At 37.4% G+C, this 19,054-nt stretch overlaps 1 protein-coding gene across 8 annotated transcripts in view; it reads right to left on the bottom strand.

The window, feature by feature from the left end:
- FRY (FRY microtubule binding protein) overlaps window positions 1–19,054 on the bottom strand; it is a 201,094-nt gene that overhangs the window by 121,575 nt on the left and 60,465 nt on the right. For all 8 annotated transcript variants that reach the window (XM_033053179.1, XM_033053180.1, XM_033053174.2 and 5 more), the window contains exon 2: window positions 12,653–12,852. In XM_033053179.1, coding sequence (XP_032909070.1) covers window positions 12,653–12,772 — 120 coding nt within the window. In that variant the 5' untranslated portion in view covers window positions 12,773–12,852. The remainder of the gene's footprint in view (window positions 1–12,652; window positions 12,853–19,054) is intronic.

The raw sequence follows: 19,054 nt of genomic DNA, 5'->3' as shown, positions 1-19,054 counted from the left end.
CGGTGCTATCCTGTCGAGTTCTGTCTCACAGGAGGACGATACTTCTTTTGTCTATTGCTGCTCACTGAAAAGGACAGTAAATGAACTTCTAAAAGTAGTGTTCAACTTATTTAAAGGAAAAGGATTCTTAAGTTTTCATGGATCCTGGACAAATCAGCATATTAAGAATTACTGCAGTATAGGAAAAAAAAGAAACACCCCCTTTTTTTCTTTTTAATTGTGAAATTTCTGATTCTGTTACAAAAGACTTGTGTTACCACAGCTTCTTAAAGTCTGTTTCAACAAAAAGGGCATCAGCATGCAGAAGCTTTGTGTTTCCATGGTCAACACTGTAGTACTTGGCTTTCAGAGAGCAGAGTTTCAGGCAGAAATGAGGTGTGGGATTCCTCATCACATGCTGTCTCTAAGGGGGACACAATTAAACAAGACAAACCCCAGTCAGGAATTGCAATGTTGAGCATGTCCTCACCACCTGAAACCTATCTGGAGAAGCACATACACCTCCCGGAGAGTTTAGTTTCTGATGATGACACTCCCCAGGGGGTGCACCCCTAAGTTAAAGAAGATGCCTCCATTTGACAATGCAGTACAAGTCATCACAGGTGCTACACCAGGGTTTCCCCAGCCATGGAGCATTGACCTAAAGAAACCACTCCCAGGCCATGCAGCAGCCTTGGTGGCAGCAGAAGGCAGCTGGGATGAACTACCAAAAGCCAGGAAGGTTTCTGCTGCCATGACTTCTCAATGTCTCCAGTTCAGGTCTTCAGTTCAGGCCTTTTTCCTCCCTTCATCCCATCCTGCACCTACCGCTGTTCCTGCTGTTCCCTGCCCCGCACGCTCTTGCCAGGCAGCAGCTGCTGCTGCAGCTGTCTCTGCCTCTTTGTCATGCCCCTGTTTGGGTTGCTGCTGCTGCTTCTGCTTCTTCCTTGACTCTTTCCAAGGACAGTGCTGCCACTGGTGCTGCCTGCAGCCACTGCAGGACCCGACCTGACCCCATGGAGACCACGATCTTTGCACACACCCTTGCAGTTCTGGGAGCCACCAGAGCCACCCACTGTATCCCTGCCATGTAAGATTGTATTGGGGTTTGGAGGTTTGAGAGAACTCAGTGTAGAACTCAGTACTACTTATTACTAATGCTGAGTGCTGAATGTGTAAAGAACTGATTAAAGATGAAGGGCCAGATAGAAATGTGGGGTTTTGTTGTCTAAGCACTCCCAAAATTAAAAAGTGTGAATACATTCATGGTAAGAGTAACAACTCACCGTGTCAGGGAGACATTACTGAGTAAATTCAAAGGCAAATCAATTATATGCAGATACTCAAGTGTCCTTTGAAAACAGCAATTTTTCTTTATTCAATAAATATTTTCTTTTCATCGACTGTAAACAACTTGCCTATTCTATTTGCTTAGTTCTAATATCCTTACAAATCTTACAATTTCATTGTAATACATCGCAGTATTTTCAACACTGTTGCTATGGCAGATACTATATAGAATACATTTATACTCATGGTAGGTGTCTTTACTGCATACCACAGGTTCAGGACTTGCAAAGAAAGGTTAAAATGCGTAATAATATGAAACTGTCTCTGGGCAATAGATTCCATAGTAGTCTACTCACCCTGGAGATACACTTAATTAGTTTTCAAAAAATCCCAAAACTGTTTTCTAGCCCCATGGCACAATTTTACTTCAATTTATTATCTTGCCCACCCAACTCAGGAATGGCAAAGAGGCCTTTTTATATAATAAGCTGACTTATTCAAGTCTCTGTTGATAATACATTTTACAGAAATGTCATCCAAATCTTAGATGAATAGTTTGGCTGAATTTGGAGCCAAAGCCTACAACAAAATATTAATAAAGAAAGTTTTGATTAGTATGGAAGGGCCCATAGCTTACTGAACTATCAAAAACATCAGAAAATTTCAGAAGAATGGACTCTCAATAGCAACATTTCTATTTTTAATCACTAAACTAAACATCCTTATTTCATGTTTGAAGTGTTGCCTTCAATTGCGTACTCTGTATTTGTTCACACTGGGAACTCCCATGATATAAACACGTTAGAGATAAATAGAAAAGGCAATTTAATATTTGAAATGATTGTTTTTCAATAAAACCAGCCAAATGTATTGTGTCACCAATGCCTACAAAACAAAATGCTCAACTAAAACTTAACCTCCTTCCTCTCTCTCATTGCTCTTGGGAAAACATAAATAGAATATGATAAAACAGAATATGTTAACTATGCAATGGAAAATACATATTTTATCATATTTGCATGCATCAACTAAATATAATATTTATAAATTACATAAAAACCAACATATTATTCAAACCTGCTACTCACACAGGCACACTGAAATATTTCTCCAAAGACTGTCGGCGACTTTTAATGGTTAATATATTTAGGCTTTTTCAGGGCTGCTACACAAATATAATTGGGTAAATTTACACAGAAATAGCCACCTGTCACAGAACTGAGTGTTCAGGGAAACACAAAAACAAAAGGATGTTGTAGTGGCTATTAAGCTTCACTATGTCACCGTGTTATAATGATATATAATGCCCCTTAAAGCTATTTTTAATCTCAGCAACCATTAGGCCTGCTTTTCCTACTGAATTGTGACAGGCTACTGTATTACTGATTGAGATAAAAACCCATTTTTTGTTGTTGTTGTTTCTGCCACCCCCCCCCCCCCCCCCCCCCAAAAAAGCATGGTGAAAGGATATTTTCACACAATTTTTAACTTTTGCACCACACACTAAAAAGCAGCCAGACATACTCTACTGAGAGCTCTGCTCTGCTGAGGTGGAAGACTCACCTAACAGAAAGAATGGTCTTTTTCATGTAAAATGGAGTAGACATAGAACACATTCAACTACTGTCGCTACAATCTATGCAAAATGCATGTAAGAACAATCTTAAGAGACCAAAAACCGCAAGTGTAATTCTTTCTTCTCATGATGAATCACCCCTCTCCCAAATGAACATCTCTGTCTTACATACTTTTCAGCAGGAAGAGCATTGTTGTTTGTAGGAAAAGGTCTGCTCCCAAGCATACCAGTAACTTTTTTTGGCCTTGATTATTTTGTACATACAAAACCCAGGAAAATGCAGCACTGTCAATCCTGCACTCGTGTGATGGGTAACCCATGTCCTCCACTCCAGCTGTGTGCTCCTGCCTCCTCCCTCCCAGAATGCATCCTGCTTTTACATCTGTTTAGCCCTTTCAAAATTGGATATGGAACACTGTATGGTCCCATTAAAAGCTCTTGTATGGAAAATAGCTCTGAACTTCTCAGGAAGTGTTTTTTGTTGCTTATATACCTTATTACTATTTGGAAATTCCCATCACCACCCCAAGGAGTCTAATTAACTTATACCTAAGCAATTAAGAGGGCAGAGATTTTTGACTGAAAAGGATAATCTGTTTACTCTGATAGTCTCCCAACTGTCTCCCACCTGCAAGTTCTATGAAACAGGCAAATTAGTGTCCTGTTTTCATTAACCATCCTTTGCAAGTCAGCAGGTCCTCATGCATAAACACATAAATTGCCTGTTCGGTGGTTGACAACAGAATCTTTGACTTCTCTTAGCATCAATTAGATGCTAGACACTTCTTTTAAGAAACTGTGTCAGTGACCACGATACACAGAGAGTAAAATAAGATGAAATTCCAAGCATACAGCAACTGGAAATTCTAAAGACAAACATAATAAAAAAGATATGACAATACAGCTTCAAGGAAAAACCACAACTTTGCACAAGACAAAATTACAGAATGTTAACAAAACCTGTGATGGACTTCATTTAACAGTTGAAAATTGAGTAAAAAAGCAATGCTAATTATGCATAGTACATCATCTGGTGGAAATAAGCATATTTCAAGTGGCCATGAAATATATGTAAAAATATGCTACATCTCGGAAAGAAAATTATTTAACAAGCTCAAGTTAAAAACCTACTTGTCATTACAGTTAATGTGCAAAAATAATGAAAGGCGCATGTTCAAAAGACAAGCTCAGTATTACCGAATCTCTCCTTTCCTCACGTAATTGCTTTGGGGATTTTTTTGTAACAGTTCCTGTTTTGTTCATGTGAAAAACGATGTGCATGTATGCTGCTGTATATTAAAAAACCCAGGAAAATATCAGTTCAGCTTCAAATACACATTTTCAATCCCTGGCTTTGACTCTTTGGCATCCCCGTCATGTACTGTTTTGATTCAATAATAGACTGTGCCATCACATCAGGTATTGCAGGTTAATTTTTGTCTGATTGCCACATTCTCTGCAAAAGGCATCTTTTACCTAGGCTGTCTACCAAGGAAACTAAAATGTGGACACATAAATTTTGATTATACAAATGTTTAGTCTGAAGTAACTGGTATGCCATTAAAAAATGGCCATACAGGCCAAAAAAATACCAAAATGATTTTCAGAAGTAATATTCCGTGGAAGTAAATTTCAAGCATCCAGAAGAAAGAAGCAAATCCATTGAACTATAGATTGTTATTGGATGCACAGTACAAAAATTACATTCCTGAGACAACAAGAATGTATAAAAAACCCAAACAAAACAACTCCCAACAAACAAACCCAATTTTCTTCAACTCGCCTTTAGCAAGCAACCCAAGAACTCTACCATTCTCACCTGAACAGTACAAAATTTCCCAGATATTCCCTCAACTGTTGGCAATAAACTATTACAAAAGTTAAATGCTGTTACAGTTATGCAGGCAACAGCAAAAAAACCCCAGAAAACCAAACCAAACCAAACAAACAAACAAAACAAAACAATCCCCCAAACCAACCCAAACAAAAAAAAACCCCGCAACAAATCAAAACAACAAACCTACTACTCTCACAGTTTCTATTTTCCATTGCAAAGTAAGATGATTTTAGGCAGAAAGTAAAACATTTCTTTTACTACCATATTTTAAGCCCAATAAATCTGACAACTACCAGTGGACAAGTTCTGAAATAAATATTTTAAAGACATGTAAAACCTGAAGGAAATATTTCAAATGCATGCTTTTGTGAAGCCTGTAAGTTGAAAAGAGTACTAAGGATAACTTTATAGATATTTGAGGTACACTCTAGTACAAGTGAGAAAGGAAATTTTTTGGCTGTTTTCAGAGTTCGTTTTAATAGAAATGCCTTTTTGAAATTGTAACTTAATGAACACATCAAAATCCTCTGTCTATTAGGATCCTCCTGGTTAGTACTATAACACTGTCCCTTAGTTTTCCCTGATTTTATTTATTCCAACACTACAATGTATAGAAAAAGAGGTAGATTTTACAACCTGTAAGTATGATAAATTTTAGAAGACCATCTGTAGACAAAATGTGGGCACTTAATGTTGACACTGTAAGTCCATCACAGCCCTGTGTTAGCAGACTGTGTGATTCTAACCTAAAATATTTCAATATAAGAATATAAAATTTTATTGATTGGAATCTAATTTGCTAGGGTAGGGAATGTATAGGGCCGTAGTCAGGAGTGGTGTCATAGGATGGATGAAGTATGAGAGTCCAAGATCTTTCACTTATGAGCCTTTGGACTGGAATAAGCATGATTCTCTAAAAAAAATCTTTGATACAGTGATTTCCATGTAACAATAAGAATGATAGATGATAGAGATGAAAACTTCCAAGTCTATGTTAAGACCTTTGCATGAAACTACTATTCAAGGTATTGTTTCAACTGTTTATTGAAGTTTTTAAAGGTTTTTTAGCTATGTGACCTGGCTTACGGGGGGCAGGGCTGTGGGAGCAGGAGACTAGTCCTGTTGTGGCAGGGACTGATGGCTCCAAAACATGGGAATGAGCCCTGGCCTATGGGCAGGTGTGGGAGAGACTCAGAGGAGGCCATTAAGGCTTATTAGTGCCCTTAGGGCCCTGACCATTGGTTACCCACTCAGAATAATGTGACCTAATTCAATAAAGCCTATGGGAAACCCTTATCAGTTGATTTGAATAAATTTAGGGTTGTAATTGCAGGGCTGCTCCAAGCACAGTAGAGATCTCTGCAAACAGGAACCACATTCTCTCATGATCCAAACAATCAGGGGTAATAAAGGACAGCAAATGCCCCTGCCCTTGGTGTGCTGTCTGACGTCCACTACTGCTTCAACATCAAGTAGATACTTATTGTCACCAACTGCACCTGTTTTCACAGAACAGAAAAACAGATGGGGAAAGTGTATTTTTAAAGTGACCTTGAGAATTACTGCCAGTAGTTTTCTTTAAAATTCTGTTACTTGGAGCTCTCTTGGCTATGTGTCTATTTAAAAGGCTGTAACTGTGCCATATGAGAGGTGTTCCCAGGTGATTTGATCTGAAACCTTTTCTTCCTGGTTACTGGTACTGATTTGACAGACTTTCAAGGAGGAAGCCAGATGCCCTTGCAGAGCAAATGTAAACCTTCACTGTTCTTTTGCTACAAATATGTTGGCCCTAGAAGCCATAGGTTCCACACCTATTGCATGCCCAGCTGGTGAAACAATTGGGTGGAAAAATTGGGTGGATCTCCAATTTAGGAAGGTAGTTATGTGAAGTATTTCGAGTTTTCTCACATTTGTCATGCCACCAGATAGGCAGGGTCAAATATGGTATAATTAAAGCTGTCTGATGTATAAATGGTGTCATGCCAGAATCAGTCCCAGAAAAGAGCACATAAATTAAGCAGTACCTCACTGACTTCAAATGTAACTGTGAAAGCATGCAAAGGATGAAGCTGTTGTGAAGCTATGGGAAGATACCTCTTTACTGAATTGCTACTTATCTGGCAAGAATGCTACCAAGTGTATGCTTGATTTTCTTCTGTCCTTCATGATGGCATACCAGTGATGAGATTGGCCTGAAATTACTGTAGTAGGTCTTTCATTTTCTGGAGAGTGGTAAGAGCACCCAGATATATGGATATATTTCCCTGAAACTTAAATGACACAAAAATGTGATTAAGGGCATATGGTAGGTTCTCTGCTTTCCTTCTGCTGGAGAAAAGAACACACTGGCTGAGCTTGGACTTCGTTATCACTGGACTATACTTGAAAAGGCAGTGAACTCCCAAGGAAAGCTGATTAGTGAAGGAGGGGAGAGATGACTGAACCATTGTTCTGCTTAACTGATTCTTGAAACAGATAAATTAGCTGCTGGAAAATCTGAGTAAAAGGAAACAGAAATGAGGAGAGAGTCGACACTGAAACTAAACTCAGAATCATAGAATCATGGAATGGTATGGGTTGGAAGGACTTTAAAGATCATTAAACTCCAACCCTCCTGGCATGGGCAGGGACACCTTACCCTAGATTTCTCTATTCTGGTCTTGAATACTTCCAGGGATTCAGCACTTACAGCCTCTCTGGGCAACAAGAAGTCCTTAGATGGGGCTAGATGTTAAATAAAATGCTAAGACCAGCTACTAGTCTAAAAAGTTGACCCAGGATCCAGCCAATGACTTTAAGGAAAGGAACTCTGCTGAGCTGACACTTTCTGGGAGGACTAGGAAACAGATCCTTTCCTGAGGTGAATGACTGTTCTTGGGGCTCCAGACTGTCCTCCAATTGACAGACATAAATTTACACATTCAATTAACATATGCACTGTCACAGATCTGTGGGGCTCCCTACAATGAAAGGATCATACATGTTCAGGTTACATATTGAGTACCTAAAGTAATATGTTGTGGAGATGTTTCCCTTTCTTATGAAGAGGTGAGAGAACAGTCCTCAGCACAGTATAATAAAGTGAGGCAGAATTTCATAAAGAAGTATCTTCAGAGACAATTATTGAAAGAATAATTACGAATAATTATTCTTAATGACCTACACATTATTTGTTGCAACTAGGTCTATAAATGCTACTATAATAATATTTATTTCTATAATTTAAATGCTAAATAAATAAATAATAAATACAGTATGAGACATTAGTTACAGAGTTATGGTATTATGGATGATGAGGTCCGTAGAGCTGGGATTGACTACTCACAAAATTTTGAGTAGCACAAACACTCGTGGAATAAAAGAATTAGATTAATGATAAGTGGCATAATCCTTCAGTGACACAGAGGTGGATGGGGACAGATGACAATGGGAAGCAAGCATGCTTGTAGCATTTATACAGGAAAGGTCCTAGGGAGATAGGTTTTGTATGAGAAAAGATAACAGAATTTTCAATATATATTTGCAAAAAGATATTCAAATAAAGTTGTGCAATTGTGAATTTGTCTGGGCATACATATACTGAGTGAATAGCTAGAACAGAGCAAGGCAGCTCGCATTTCCTCTTTTCCAGGAAATTACTTGTCCCTTACAGTAACTACTATCTATTCACTGTGAACAAACAGGGGTCCAAAGTCCCTGTACATGCCAAACTATTAATGAGGACTTCAAATATAAAATATGTGCAATAGTAATGTGTTCCAATACAGGTGACAACCAAGGAGTTGTCACCTTGTGTGATGCAGCTGAAGTTTTAGTCCATGTAAACCAGAAAATTCTACATTACAGCTGTGGGATAAAACTGCTTGGAATTATCATAGCCTACATAAATCTTACTAGTTATCACAGTCCTCTGAAAACAAAAAACCTACTTCCTTTTCTTCCTTTTCCCCATTCTTAGCATATTCTTCTCTTGCCTAGAGAAAGTAAAACCTAGACTGAAGCTAATCAGAAACCAGTCCCATTATATCTATTTGTTGGTCAGTCTCTGCACTTTCCATTATTCTTTCCTTTTTTTCAAAGTTGTCTGAACCATCTGCTAGGTTGTTATCACCAGCCCTGTCTTGAAATAGATCTCTACTTTAATGTCTTCAAGCTTCTAATGAAATGGGCGTAATAAAGACACTAGTATCAACCACATCAGTCCTTTCAGCGTTTTTTCCTAATGGTGAGATGAAACCTGCTGAATAAAAGGAAAGAGCTACATGCAGAATACATGAATATGCTTATAGTCCCAATCCTATAATGAGTAAATTCTGTCCCTGACTTCAGTATTCAGAGAGATCCTGAATTTAGACAAGCTCACTAAAAGAAGATGCTTGCAGGAGAAGAGCATAATGAAAGTTTACCAACAGCTAAATTAACCATTAACAACTGTCAATGCCTGTAGCTCCCTATGTTTTATCAATGTCTACAGCTGTGTGTAAGTACTGCTGAAAGCCGTATTTAAAGATTAGCCTGCTCTGTATGCACAGGATGAATTATTACCCAAAGTGATAATCAACAGTCCTAAAAAAGGAAAACTGTTTTCTGGGCTTCCTCTTTACAGAGCTATGAAACATATTCTTTCATTTGAACTGGTAAGAATATTTCCCTCACTTCCTCTTTCTAGCTTCATTTCAAGGTCACCTCTACTTGAAAAAAATCAGCAGTAATAAAATATCAAATTGTGTTTATATGTGAAGCAATGCAGAGAAGATTTAGAATAAAAATTGATAAAAATTAATATGAATTAAATGAGCTGTGAAAAAAGGTCTGCGGGATAAAATCTTTAATATTTGTTACAAATAAGAACAAATTATCTACAGAAAAGAACCAAGAAATTGTTAAAGATTATCAAGGAAAAATTATTTACATTTCATTTATGGGAATTTAATTTTATAAACTGGACAATCCACTTCAATCAAGTCTGCCATCAAATACTTTGAAATAATACAATTTGACAATCTGGGTACAGTAGTTAATCATTAAAAATTAGCCACATGATTGTGAACTTCAAATTACTGAATTATTATTTTATAAATAAGAGATCCTAAAAATGGGAAAAACTGACCTGAATAAAATAGTCTGCAGACAAAGTTAAAAAATGTCAAATCTGGAAACAAAAGTTTTCTGTTTTGACTTGTTAAAGACATAGCAGTGGATAGTTGACATTATATTCATGTCTAGGAAATATATTAACTGGGAAGTGTGTTTTTTATGATGATCACTGCCAGATCCAGTAACCAAAATTTCAAATTATAATCAGTTGCCAGCCAAGGCAGCAGAAGTAGGTGACATTGCCCTCTGCTTTCTCTCCCACTGGAATATTGCTATCCCAGATGAAGCTTCATGGAAGGGGTGCGGTTTGCTCTGTCCTTCACTGACACCCTAGAAGACAGCAAAGATTTCTAGTCCTTTCTAGCATCTGCAACTCATGGTGTGACACAAACACGGTTTTCCAACACAGTTGTCAGAACACTTAATTTACACTTTGGCTCTGTGTGCATCAGAAAAGAAAGAAACCTATATATCACATGGGCATAGAGAACCCAACAAAACAGAGAGAAATGATAAATAGAAAAATGATAATGATAAATAGATAAATAGAATGATAAACAGAAAATATAAGCAGGCAGAATAGGTGCATGAAAAGAATAATCTAGGTAAAAAAGGTGTCAGTAAATATTTAATTTAACCATAGTAACTTCAGGGCTTCACTGTGAGTTAGACTATGTGATAAAAGAGATGCAAAGGCAACAATATTATAAACAGATAATTTTATCTTCTCTAGAAGATATCCCAAATATTCCTCATTCATTATAAAATTAAACTGTCATATCTTGTAATGACTTGGAGAAATCAAACTAGAAACATCTCAGTGTTGAGCACTGTGCAAGTTTGACTTTCTTTGAAGTGCACTTGAGTTTAATTAGAACATAAACTTCAAAGAGTTCACCATCTGACTGCCTATTGTGAAAACAGGCCAAAAGGCTTTTCACCATCAATTTATAAACTTCATCTCCCAAATCCCTGGGACTTCGTGGTCACATTTCTAATCAGTAGAGTAAAATGTGGGAACAAATCTGCTAAACATCCAGCAGCTACATCACAAAAAGGGTAGACTTAAATTCTTAGCTGTTATTCGAGAATAATTTTTGCCATTTTCCCTTGTCACTTCTTTCATTACAACTTAATTATTTCAAGATCATTTTGACTGCATGTCTACAGAATCCTGCTGACTCATTGGTCACAACCAGCCTCAAATAGCAGCATGCCATGACTTGTAAGTTTTATTAGTACTAATGAGATGTGAGTATGTAATTGAATTATTGTTAGTGTCTCATGGTCAGACCCCTGTAAAAAATACATTCTGAAAATGATGACAAGAAGGTGACATTCCAGTCTGTTGTAGTATTTCTACATTCTACATTTACCAAATAAATGTCCAGAATTTACCAAATAAAATTCCATTGAACCAGAATAAGATCAACATTCAGATAATAATAGTTTCAAGTGAAAAAACCCAACATATTACCACACAGTAACTTAAAATCATTTTAACACAAGGTGAAATGGGAATAAATCCATGCCTGAAATCTTATATGAAAATGCAGAGTTTCATGTTTAATACTAACAAATGTGCTGCAAGGAAATTATGTATTCAGTACTGGTTGTCTTGCTGTTTTCCTGATCTTGTCAAGTAATTTTATGCACATTTTGTTTTAAAATTTTAAAGATGTTCTCTGAGCATCACATGAAGACTGGATGGTAATAAATAGTTGCTGGTATTTTATTTTTTAAAAGAACCTACACTATGACTGTCAATTTATTCTACTTTTTGTGATTTGGAGGGAACTCATCAAAGAAGAAAAAAATAGATTTTTGTCATAATATTCTTTACTGTAAGCTTTTTTTGGTGTTACTTCCAAATTATGTAAGATAGTTCTGTCATCTTGCATCTAAGCTAATGTTTCAGAAGAAAGCCTGGTAAAACTTTCCAAGCATCAAATGCTTCTGAATCTAAATCAAAGCTAAACAGATGCCATCAGAACAAAGAAAATTTTAATTCTGCTCTTCAAAATATCCTGAATATGGGGAACCAAACTAAGTATTCTACATTGGACTTTATAACAAAAACATTCTACGATTTTGTTAAAATTCTCTTATTGTACAGAAGTAGAGATTTCAGTCAGGTTTTTTGCCTCATCAGAACTAAAATATAAATTATAGAAATATTCTACCTTAATCAAAATAACAAGAATATATATGAAATGTAATCTCAAGTTAAATGAGCAGAGTCCTGGAAGTTCAGTTACATAAGTCAAATTGTAACAGACATACTTGTATGCTAAATTTGCCTAAAAATACAAATAACAATGGCTCTCTCACTGTGCAAGACCTTGTAATGTAACTCCTTTTTCAAGTTGCTGCATGTTTTTCCTATCTGAAAAATAGGTGCCATAGTCCTCTGTTAGACTATGAAATCTACTACTGTCAGAAATAAAAGAGAGACCAGCAGTTGTAGCCATTTCCATGTTTTGGGTGAAAACCTGTAATGTTCAAAAATACTATTTTTATCATAGTTCATTATTTTCTAATACATCTTGACTCAAGTGACTGCTCTCCCAGCTGTGAAATCTATGCTGGCTGACACCTCTTCTGCCTCTCAATCCCATTAGCACGTGCCCATATTGCAAACAGAAATTAAATATTAATTCCTTTTCATGTCACCCCTTTGGCATATCTTGCATACCTCTGCCCTCTCCCACAACATTCTAATTGCCATAGCAGCATATCTTACACTTTGGGAAACACTATCAAACTCCAACGCAGATTGCAGCAAAATATTCTTCACTGCAGAGCAAGTAAGCCTGTTTTTTAAAAAAAGCACAGTACATATATATAAATGCATGGAGTTTCTTTTTACTCACAAGAGGCTCTGCCATGATGATGCGAATCTTGCGTTCAGCCAGAGTAGTGAAGTTAACAAACAAGCTCTTCAGGACATATTCTCCTGGTTTACTGTCGGGGTCAATGCTGATGGGCAGCATGGTTGGAGGTCCTTTTTCTCTCTGTGTACCAGAAACCGGAGGGACAGGTGGCTTGATATATCCGTTACCAACTGGAGAAGCTGAAAGGGAGAAGAGACACATTTACTTCTGGGTAATTCAACATGGTTTAACTTTCATAGAGCACCTCAACAGCTCACTACACTGCCAAAGCAAAATGGGAGACTAACTGCTAATCAAAGAAATATATAATACATTGATATAACTCCCATGGAACCATAGGTAAAATACACATTACCTAACTGGAAGAAGAAATCAAAGACCAAATCTTTTATGCTAAAATTGAGTGGTGTTTACTATGCTGTGCATACTCAATCCTCTTTTTTTTTTTTTTACATGGTAAGACTTGCTGACACCTAACTGAAAAACATCCTCAGTTTTTATCTTTTGCATGCAAGTCAGACCTGTAACTCAGTTGCCAAGTAGCAAAAATTTATTCTTAATTGCTATTCAAACTTAAACCGTTTTGCAAGGTTTAGCTTTGCAAAAGTTAGGAGTCTGGTCTTTTGACTATGCTGATTTGTAAAGGGTCTTATTCTTCCTGTAATCTATACTGAGGTCCATCAAGAATGACTCAAGAAACAACATACATGTTACCAGTCTAAATCTTACATGAAGAGTCAGACATGGAATGTTTTCCATGGCCAAAAAATACAGTAATTTCACGAGTATAAGCTGCACCCTTTTGACTAAAATTTTGGTCCAAACCTGGAAGTGTAGCTTATACTCCGGAGTGATCAATATATGAATGAAGTTCAGAAATTTGCCAACCCGGAAGTGTGAGCCCACAGCAGCCCTGAGCCGAGTCGGAGTCCGCCTGGCTCTGGCAGCGGTAGGGCAGCACTGAGTGGCAGCTGCCTGGCCCCAGCGGTGCCAGGGCAGCCCCGCGCCAAGCGGCAGCCAGCCGGCCCTGGTGGTGGGGCAGCGCCAAGCCGAGCCCACACGGCCCCGGTGGTGGTGGGGCAGCACCGAGCCGAGTTCGCCCAGCCCTGAGTCGAGCCAGTAAACCCACAATCCCGTGATTCTGTTACTAATTGGCAACTTTGTGAAAGTTGCACGTGGATCCTCACTGCGAATGAAAGTGTGGCTAATAATCCGGTGTGGCTTATATATGGACAAAGAACGAAAAGTCGCCGACACCCGGACATGCGGCTTATATTAATGAAATTACTAATTACACATTAGCTTTCCTGAAGGTACCAAACCCTACAGTTTCATCTGGCACTTTTGAGATTACACCTGGTGTGTTTCGTTCAGTTTTGTGCTCTCCCATACAAGAATGACATTGCTCTTCTGAAGCAAGGCCAAGAGAGGACCATAAAGATGGTCAGGGGTTTGCTAGATTAGTAAAGGCTGAGAGTGCTGGACTCTTTAGCACTCTTTAGCTACCTAATCGAGTATTGCAAAGATGCCGAGGAACTAGATTCTTCTTTGAGCTGAGGATGACAGAACAAGAGGCAACAGACACTAGTCTGAATGTGGGAAATTTCTATTAGATATATAGAAATAATTTCCACTGTAAGAGGGTGATCAAACATGGATACATGTTTTCCAGATATACAGCAGAAACTCCACTTTTGGAGACACTTGAAAGTTGACCAGACAAGGTCGTGAGAAACATTCCCTAACTCATGAGCAACCTGGGGTTGGACTAATCAACCACTAGGGTGATCTACCACCAATCTAAATTATCCTGTGATTGAATTCCCCATAATGAGTATCAAGATATTGTATGCTAGACTGAACTCTACTTGCTGTTTTTCTGTGAATGAAGGAAAAATAGACGGAAGCACTTCAAATGCTACCATTTCACACATAAAATTTACAACCCCAGATCCTCAGGGCTCATCTCTTATTGGCAATGAAAGTCATGTTTGGTTTTCAGGGAGGTACTGGTAGCATCCTCTCTCTGTTAGTTTTGCCAGCGACTTTAAAAATAGCAAATTCAGAAACACTGGCAAGACCAGCCATTATCCACTCTGAATGTAATAAAAGTGTCGCAATGCCCATGAGTGCTACTGGTGATTGGGACAGAGATGCTTTAATGCAATACAAACCATGGAAACACTGTGAACTAAAACCATTACAGCACTTCCCTATAGCACTGCACTCCAGAGTGTTACATTTTGTGTCTCATCCAAGTTGCAAAGAAAGAAAGAAAGAGAGAAAGAAAAATGAACTACAATGATGGTTGTCTCACATCTAACACCTTTAGTCTGTTCCTTTGAGGAACAGAATTGCAAGTGTTACTGAAATTAATTGTCAATTATTAGTGATATATGATTGTTTTAAGGATAAATTAGATTTTTGATCCTTCCTGTGGACTTTAAGACTTCATTGCTGAACAGAAAAAAATAAAAATTTAAAAGAAGAAACTTTATGGTTTGAGAGTATTTAAATCAGAACTCAAAGTTACACACTGAAAAACAAAAAGGATCTGCTAGAGAAAAGAGAACGTTTTCCTTTAGAAAAATCAGTTTAGAATTTCCTATATGACAATAATAGAAGACAAAAATGCTCCTCTTCATGTAGCTATTATTCTGCAAGCATAACAAAGCTATACTTTTCTTTGAAAATAACCCCTCACTGGCGAGGTGCAGCATCACTCTTCAGCACAGCAGCAGCACTTCTCCCACTGCAACAGATGTTTCCTGCTAGATTTGTTTCCTGCAGTTTCACTTGATTTTTGAGGGCAAAAGCATTATAATGGAATCTTCCTGGCATTAGGACTCTTTGCATAATACAAAGTATATAAAACAGCCCTACATTTATATTACATAAAATTGTTCTAAAAATGCACTTTTGTTCTCAATAATAATCTACTTCAAAGTACTGAAAAAAGTGCCACCAGAGAAGAGTGTAAATGCTACTGCTCTTCTGTCATCACCTAGGCTCTCTTAAAACTTAAACATGAAGACAGTGGGATGCAAAGGATCAGATGCAAATTTTTATGGGCTATCAAATACACCCAGCAACGGAAATCTCTCCACAAATAGTTTTAGGATGGAGTCAGACAATATTTTTACAATTAGGAATATATTTGCCAAATGTGTGGTTTTGACCGGTTCACATCTACCCATGAAATCATCTTGATCTCCAAGTGCTCAGTCAGGAGAATTTTTTGGCAAGCAGGATTGAAGGGAGGCAGGCAGGTCGTGTGTGAGAGCAGGTACGCTCCACGTCCTGGTCAAATTAAGTTTAAAAAGCCTTAGCCATGCTACCTGGGAGCTGCCACCCTAATCTTCAATCACCGTAGCATTCAGCCAGGATTCTGAGACTGGAATTTAAATCCACATAGTCATTGTTAGCAGGAAGCCTTTTAACAATGATTCTGTTACGTCTGTGACACAGGTGGATTTAAATTTTTTTTCAGACATCTAACTGAAAAATCACATATTTGCACACTGTAATAGTGGAATGTAATTGTCTGTGAGATTTGCCAGTGCAGCAAAAAGTTTTATTCTAGTTCTTCTCGGAAATAAAGAACTTTTCAGCCTTACCCCAAATACAGAAAAAAAGCACATCCTGGGGGTTAACATCTATCATTACTACAGCAATTACAGCAGTTAAGAGAAATGACTGACATATGACATTGATTTAGTTCAATTTTTTAAAATACCATTTTGTAGCTGTTAACTCCATTTAAGCATCTTTAGTCCAAAAGCTAACACTGCCAATACTCTGAAGGTCTGGGGTTGATCATGAACTATTATATTTAGGTTTGGCTTTCTAAGGCATCTTTCCAGCTTCATTAGCTCCAGCATTTGCATATGTTTGATATTTGCATTGCAAAAATCTGGCCCAGTGACAAGACTGTCACTGATACCTATACTGATAACGCATGAGCTCTAACAATATGGCTTTTATGCCTAGACCGACAGCCTTATAAAGATCACCAAAAAAAAGTTGCCTCTGAGACATAAAATTAGAAATCAAGAACTCAAAATTTAAGAAGTAGCTGCATTCAAGTCATCCCTGGTTGGTCGCTTTGTGTTGACACATTATAATGGGAACCTTAGAAACAGCAATAAAAAAGATGTGCTCAGTTTTGTCATCTACACCAGTGAAACACTCCCTCATAATTTTAATATGAGAAATCACCATGTATAGCTTTTGTGGGTTCATGCAGTTCATGGAGAAGATATATGGAGGGAGGTAGGTGGAAGGAAGGAGTTATACTTGAGACACTGATTTCCTTAACAAATTTAGTTTTTTCTGCCTGATTTCAAAATAGTAAATGCTATACAAAGAGAAGTACCAGAAGTGACCACAGAAGCATTTAGTTTGAATGTCTACATATTGTAAGGTATTACACAAGTACTGAATTAAGCTAAACCCTTTACCTAGAGAAAAGTAGCTCATCCCCAAAGAGAATGAATGGTGATGCACATGGAGGAGACCATGGTAACCCTGGTGCCCAAGGACTCTGCCATAGCAGAGAATCTACAGATCAAGTTTAGAAAGTTGTATACATATTTAAAGCTCCTGTATTATGAAAATCTGTAACAAAGTTTAACCATGTTAGATCAACTATAAAATGTCTGTACCATTTGGGGGTGTAATTCTGTCTGAAGCATCTTTTCTTGTTTCTAACATGGTCCTTTATTTTTCTACTAAATGTGCAATAAGCTGTATTTCAAATTATACTCTTATCCCACAGAGCATTTTCGTTTAGCGCAGGCTATAACCATATTATTTTCTCAATTTTATGTATTTTTAAAATAATTAAAGACAAGGAATAAATATGGAAGTATCAGTGAAATATCACACATGGTTGTCACCACAACCATACCCTACAGCTACAGAAAGGCCTCCTGACGTAAAATCACTGCTAGATTTTTCCATGTATTGATCATTTCCCTGATCAGAAAAACAGCTGTAAAAAAGCATAGTAGTTCTAGTGCAACACACGATCAAAAGCTGATACTGGGGATGAGTACAAAATTAAATGATCATAAGAGAGCCCCTGCTACGATCTGCACTGAAGGTATGTTTCTTAGAGCTGCAAGATTAATCAAAACAACTGAACGATCATAATGCACAAGCCAAGAATCTGTGCTACACTGAATATAACTTCAGCCATACAGTTACTGAATTTTCAGTATCTTTAAGCAGAAAAGCAGAGGTTGCATTTTTTTAGTAAACTGTGTCAAATTTACACTTTAGCAACAATGAACAAACCAGTAAGACAAACGCAAACATCTATTTACAGTATTTTCATACCTACCGAGCCCCTTTATAAAGCCGATCACGCTGGATTTTCTCCAACATGCTACTGTAATATCCATGAGCCTGTGAATACCTGAAATGTTCCACTCCTTCAGTTAGAAAAGTTAGAATCCTTTTCTAACTAAAATTGAAAGATAAATTAGTTGTTTCATAATCCTGTTTCACACTTCCTCACTGCTTGTGAGGAAGACATTTCCTCCAGTTTCTTGGTATTGTTTCTCAATAGACAAATGCTGAAGACCTGCAATGTGTGAGCTAGAGCAGGCCTGCAGATCAGCTCAGCCTTTCCATAACCAAAGGGGTAATTTTTAGCTTCAGCATATGATGATGACCACTCACAGAGTGGCTGCACGTCTATATTTATCCACAAGTACATACTATGCTGACAGATTAGTGAAACTACTTCAGGCACTCCAAGAACATGAGACAGGATAATGGAGTTCGACAAAAACAAACCACACATATCAAACACATGTATTATCATACAATCCAAGCTAAAAGCAATTAGCATAGAAATGTGAAGCACAGTGACAACACAGGATGGGTTTTTGTTTTGTAACTGAAGTCTTTTGGCCAAAAGTACATACAGTCTAAATGCCTTACGATAACGCCAACTCAGTATCTCTTCTTTTCCCATGCCAAGAAACAGTGAGGAACCACATATCCTTAAGAATAACTGTACATTTGCTGTAGTCTTGAAAAATTTGCTTTGCTTTAAAAGAGTAATTATAATATTAAAAGGAAAATATTAAATAAAGCATGAAGAATTTAATTTACAAGGTTGCCACAAAAGGCTGTTTTTTCACCTTCTGAAGGAGAACTTTCCAAATTTATTCAAGTTTGATAGACAGAGAATAAAAAAAAGAAACTTTTGCTGAAAGAAACAAACTAAAGCAGATCCATTTTTATCTCGGTGAAATAAATTGCAAGATTCCCAAGGAAAATATTATTCCAGTGTGTTAGTAAGATGCACCAATAGCACTATTTTAATGTAAACATTATTTTCATAATTAATTTGCGTGTGTCCAGTTCTGA

The sequence above is a fragment of the Catharus ustulatus genome, chromosome 2 (assembly GCF_009819885.2).
Source record: "Catharus ustulatus isolate bCatUst1 chromosome 2, bCatUst1.pri.v2, whole genome shotgun sequence".
NCBI lineage: Eukaryota > Metazoa > Chordata > Aves > Passeriformes > Turdidae > Catharus > Catharus ustulatus.
Note: the sequence above shows the minus strand (reverse complement) of the source record. Positions and strands in the feature narration are given on the sequence as shown.